General features: G+C 36.2%; 1 protein-coding gene across 13 annotated transcripts in view; it reads left to right on the top strand.

Moving 5' to 3' along the window:
• LOC110450900 (protein kinase C-binding protein 1-like) overlaps positions 1–6,000 on the top strand; it is a 67,882-nt gene that overhangs the window by 42,689 nt on the left and 19,193 nt on the right. For 12 of the 13 annotated variants that reach the window (XM_021498683.1, XM_021498682.1, XM_021498684.1 and 9 more), the window contains 6 exons: positions 1,079–1,171; positions 2,091–2,178; positions 2,544–2,599; positions 3,315–3,395; positions 4,455–4,514; positions 5,686–5,741. In XM_021498683.1, coding sequence (XP_021354358.1) covers positions 1,079–1,171; positions 2,091–2,178; positions 2,544–2,599; positions 3,315–3,395; positions 4,455–4,514; positions 5,686–5,741 — 434 coding nt within the window. Of the gene's footprint in view, positions 1–13; positions 219–1,078; positions 1,172–2,090; positions 2,179–2,543; positions 2,600–3,314; positions 3,396–4,454; positions 4,515–5,685; positions 5,742–6,000 lie in introns of those variants that run through there. The other variant, XM_021498690.1, reaches the window with a different exon arrangement.

Raw genomic sequence — 6,000 nt, 5'->3', positions numbered from 1 at the left:
CGCTGGAGAGGATGACACACCAAGGGGTAAGTCATGGTACAGCATGATATCAGTATATAATCAGCATAGACACGCTGTGTACGCTACTCAAGTACGCGCTGGAGAGGATGACACACCAAGGGGTAAGTCATGGTACAGCATGATATCAGAATATAATCAGCATAGACACGCTGTGTACGCTACTCAAGTACGCGCTGGAGAGGATGACACACCAAGGGGTAAGTCATGGTACATTATGATATAAGTATATAATCAGCATAGACACCCTGTGTACACTACTCAAGTAGGCGCTGGAGAGGATGACACATCAAAGGGTAAGGCATGTCACAGAATGATTTCAGTATAGAAACAGTATAGAAATGCTGAATAGGCTGATCAAGAATGACACATCAAGGGATAAGTCATAGTCAGTGTGATATCACTATAGATATGCTATGTTAATGCTGATCAGGGAGACTCATCAAGTAGTTAGGCATGTCACAGAATGATTTCAGTATAAAATCAGTATAGAAATGATTTATATGCTGATCAAGATGACACATCAAGTAGTAAGGCACATTCAGCATGATATTAGTATAGAATCAGTATAGACACTCTGTGTTAGTGAGGTATGCACTAGAGGGATTATACTCACCAAGGGGTAATTATAAGTCATGTTACACCATGACATCAGTGTAGAATCAGTATAGAAACACTGTCTATGCTGATTAAGAATGTAAAACAGTGTGCATATAAATACATAATACATATCACTATAGCGTAGCACATTTTCACCTGTTCTTGGAGCCATTTGATTTATTAAACTTTTCACACCTATGTAACTTTAGTTGACTCTTCCATGCATTGATCTGGATGAGTCCATTATGGTCTACAGTGGTGAAAGGGTTAAACATAAGTACACAGACATTTATGATGTCATCTGTTTTGTTGTGAAATCTATATCATTACACAGGTATCGATGATGTCACCTATTTTGTAAAATAACTCATTCCAGAAACTTTCTAAAGTGACCTGCACTTGAAGCCTGCTGTCTTCATTCTTGTTTACACAGAGATTGATGATGTGATCTGTTTTGTAGAGTGACCCATTTATGAAGCCTGTTGACCTAGGTGCAGTTCCCTACTACACAGACTATGTTTACAATGCCATGGATCTGGGAGAGTTAGAAAGGGTAGAGTTTTTTATTTCTTCCTCCAATGCAAATCTTATTTTTAATGATATTCAATTTTCAGATTTCCTTGAACGGTAATATTTAGAAACTTGTACTAGTTTAAAGGTTTTAACTCCTTGGACCCCCGTGACCTTGAACATTGGTGAAGGTCAATCATTTAAACAAATTTGGTAGCCAGGTGCATGTTTATAATTTAGCTTCCCTCATAAGCATTAGTGGATGTCCAGTGGAGTTCTGCGTAAACCAGTTGATGGATTCCTAAATAAAATTCACCAGTCTGGCCATAATAAAAGAAAGGAATAAAAATTCACAAGAAGAGATGACCATACAACATGAAATGGGTTCTGATGACAGCCCATCTAGTGGGCCAAAACGATGTTAACTGGATTAAATTTGCAGAGACTTTTGATGTTGTCTGGTCATCTCGTCCTGTGAAAATCACGAACACATGAAAGATATCTTATAACTTGAAGATAAATGTTGGTATGTCACTCAATACTGATGTGTACTTATTTTAAATCTTCGTAGTGACAATGTTACGTGACGTTACAAACAGTAATATATGCTAACTGTATTTAGGAGGCACGGCATTCTAATGGTAGGACGCCGGGCTCGTGACCGAAAAATAAAAATAAATAAACTACAGCGAAAATTTCCTGTTATACAGAATTCAAACTAGGGTTAATTAATGATGGTAAAACTTTTTTTTAATGTCAATCGTTTGAAAGTGGTGTTGATACATCTATCATAGAATTCATCACTGGTCAGATTAAAACAAAAATCAAAAGGTTTAAAGGAGTTGATGTATTATAATTAATTAAACACACATTTTCCTCCCACTGATCCCAAATTTTATGTATCATGTATCAGTTTCCTAAATCAACATAATTTAAACAGTAAATTGTGTTTTTTTCCCCAGAATATCAAGAAGAAACTGTATGGTTGCACTGAGGCGTTCCTCGCCGACGCCAAATGGATTCTTCACAATTGTATCATCTTCAATGGCAGTAAGTTAATTGTTGACAGTACTGTACTTCTACAAAGTTTCTGGAAAATATTTTTTTTTAAACGTGAGCCTGTGAAGCAGTTTCTCTTATTATTTTTTTTAAGCTTTATGATCAAAATAATACATTAAATAAACAATGTATATTTAAACTTAGCATAGGTGACTTTTAAGTGACAAGTGCATGTTTTTTTTTCTTTTGTTTTTTTCGCCAAAACAAATTGTTTGAAAAAAAAATGCTAAAGAAGATAATTAAAAAACATAGCTGAATCAATCAATTTTCCTCTCTACTGACTATCAGATTTTCACTTGGTAGCCCTTAATATGTTTTTATTTGAGCTTAATTCATGTTTTGTTTATTTTATGTAGCCCATCACAAACTGACCAGTAGTGCCAAGATGATTATCAAGATTTGTAAACATGAGGTATGGTAATAGTTATCTACGTGATATTTAGACTTATAATATTTCCAGTGTTTTATTTAGATATATTTATAAATATTGCAGATAAATTCAGAGGATTGAGCAAGACATTTGCATAACTGTAAAATATTTTGACTTGACAAATAAATTCTAGAGAATCCCTGAAAACCTTGCAAACAGAAAATTTTAAAATTTTAAAAGCTACGGAAAGTCTCGGCCCTTAGTCATAAAACTGTTCTCATGCTCAAACTTAGATTGTGTGCTCAAGCCCAATTTCTCATTCTGGTCAGATAACTATAAAAAATGAAAAATTTCTTACTGATTGGAAGAATTTTGTAGAAACCTCTACATGTAGCCGAAAACTTAGTCTTTATTATCTTCATACCAAACTGATGAATCTTATTCCAAATGGAAACTACTTCTTAACTGAAAAGGGGGCCAAGTGGTTTAGGCGTCTGACATTCTGCTACCACTAGCCCTCCACCACTGGATGAGGGTTTGAGGCCTACGCGGGGCAGTCGCCAGGTACTGGCCGTAGGTCTGTTGTTTTTCCCCGGGAACTCCCTCTTTCCTCCACCACCAAAACCTGGCACGTCCTTAAATGACAGTAGCTGTTAATAGGACATAAGACACAAACAAACCAACTAAACCAAACCAATGTTTACTGAAAAAAATATTGGTTGTATGTATTAAAGGTTTTATGTATTTTCCTTTGTAGATGAACGAGGTAGAATTGTGCCCGGACTGTTACTGGAACTCTTGTGTTCGTAAGAATGACGAGTGGTTCAGCGAAACCTGTGTAGGTATTTCTGAAAAACTTTGAGTGGAACTTGTCTGATCAAAATAGAAAAACTATATGTTATTGGACATATCATACTAGTCCTGTTGTTGCTTGGTTTAGACTGGTGAACTGTACACTGTACAGTGAAATCTGGATAATCTGACATATTGTCCTATGCAACATATAAGTCAGATGCATTAGACAGGATGTTGAAATACACTTTATACAGGTCTTATTTGATAGTTGCATAGTTTCATACCAATGGGTTTACAGTACATATATTTTGTTTGATTAGACATTTTGTTGGAATAAATATTTAGGGTCAGATTATACACTGCCAGGTTTTAATATGTAGGGTTTCAGGGCTAAAATTTTCTGGAATTTAACTTAATTTGTTAAAAAAAAAAAAAGGATTCTATGCTCGAAACACCTGCAGATCCTGTGCACCAAGTTACTTACACTGACGTTGGATCATAGAATTTTATCGCGTGTGATTCTATATCGGTTACGGTTTTTCATGACTTTGTCACCTGAATATGTATTTAAGAAACAATAACAAAGGATGTCTTTTGTATAGGCTACCTACAATAACTTGTGAGAGATTTTACTTCATGATCGAGTATAACACAAAATCCTTAATCCCCAGGGCTCTCAGTTGATCTTGACATTTCGCAATTTCAGAATTCAAATAACATTTTCATTGAAATTATAAGGGTCAAAACACATGTCAAAGAGACTTGTTTTAGAAACCTAAGAGTCGGAGCTCACTTTCTTGAGTCACAAACATACTCTGAATGGTTTACAGAAAACTCTTTATCCCACGCAAAATGTTAGCAGTGAGAACCGAAGCTCAAGGTCCGATCAGCTTTATTTGAATTTTAAAAGGTTTACATTATTGGACCTTAGAAGATGTGAAATTTAAGAGAGGAAAAAACAATTGATCGAATCTTGAGCTACGGTTCCCGAGCTCATTTTCAGTACATAAACACTGAATATGATACAAGTATTAGTGAAATACATGATTTTTCATTTGACATTGATGACCAATAAGATGTTTTGTATATCCACCTATTGCAGAGAACACCACACACACTAGTCTGGGCCAAACTGAAGGGCTATCCATTCTGGCCCGCAAAGGTACGAACAACATCTACTGACCTCTGTGTTTACTGAAGAAATAATGTATATCCGAAATTGTCGTTAAAGTTGAAGTTTTACCCTTTTCACCCTCCACAACGAGGACAAATTTATCATGATAATGAGACTTGTTCACAACTAACCATGTATAGTAATAACATTGGAATGGTGAAATAAACACAGGGTGAATGTTGATTTTACCGGTGAAGGGTGAATAATTGATGGAGCAAAAGTTTCACGTTATACAGTAACAAAGTCGGAGCATAGATATAGAAAGGGACATTTTGGTTTGTCATCATATATCAGGAAACATTTTAATACAAAAAGAAATTATGGAATAACTGTCAATGGTAAGTGTGCTGTCAAGGCAGTTGAAATCACATAAAACTGATAAAGTTATTAGCTAACCTGGTCCGAAAGACCTAGGTGAGCTTATGCCATACCATGGCGTCCGTCGTCCGTCCGTCATCCATCCGTCATCTGTACATCAACAATTTTTTCAAACGACTTCTTCTTCTTAACCACTAAGAGATGGATATCAAGCATCCCTAGGTGGTGGTGAATCAAAATTGTACAAATGTTTGGCCTGATCCCCCTGGGGGCAGAGGGGGGAGGGCAAAAGTGGGCAATTTGGCTATATTGCAATAAACGACTTCAGTAGAACTATGCACTGGATATCAATCATATTTGGTCTGAAGCATTTATGGGAGGGGAGGATTCAAAATTGTACGAATCGATGGGGCTGACCCCATGGCTAAAGGGTGGGGCCAAAAAAAGTTTATTACTTGGAAATGGTTGAGATCCCCACCGTATAACCATACATAAAATTGCTGGGTATGAAAAATCTGATACAGATATGCTGCAAGGATTGGCCTTGGGGTCTGGCCTATTCCCTTGGGTCTCATTTGGTGAATATTTTGCCATGATTGCTTAGATATCCAGGCTAGCGATGCAGCCCCTTTTGGTCTCTTGTTTCTAAACAAAATGTTCTTGATAAAAATGGTCTCGATAACTAATTTACCCCTCCATATTTAAACTGGACTTTTCCAGACTTTGATTTGGTAAGATTCAAATGTGACTTTAAGGGTGAATGAGTTAAAGATTCGGTCTATCTTTACAGTAATTTCTCATGACTGACGGTATATTCTGCAATATATCTTACTCTTGGCAGGCACTGCGAGAAGAAGACGACCAGGTGGATGTCAGATTCTTCGGAGCCCATGACAGGTACGTAATACTACACTCTGAGTAGTTTTTGCGGCAGTGCTATTTTCACACTTTTTCGTTGAAGGATCAACTGCGAATTATTTTAAGATCTAGTCAGAGTAAAGACCAATACCTTAATGAATTGAAAAGGTTACAACCAATTCAAATTCCATTTCATTTACATTATAATTATTGTTTAATGATATAATGTTGCTAAGGACACATACAAATATTTCCCCATTTTAAAACACCACAGCAGTATTTCAACATGAAGTGACTG

The sequence above is a fragment of the Mizuhopecten yessoensis genome, unplaced genomic scaffold (genome assembly GCF_002113885.1).
Source record: "Mizuhopecten yessoensis strain PY_sf001 unplaced genomic scaffold, ASM211388v2 scaffold5547, whole genome shotgun sequence".
In the NCBI taxonomy this organism is placed as follows: Eukaryota; Metazoa; Mollusca; class Bivalvia; order Pectinida; family Pectinidae; genus Mizuhopecten; species Mizuhopecten yessoensis.
The sequence above is the reverse complement of the archived record's forward strand: the minus strand, read 5'-3'. Positions and strand labels throughout refer to the sequence as shown.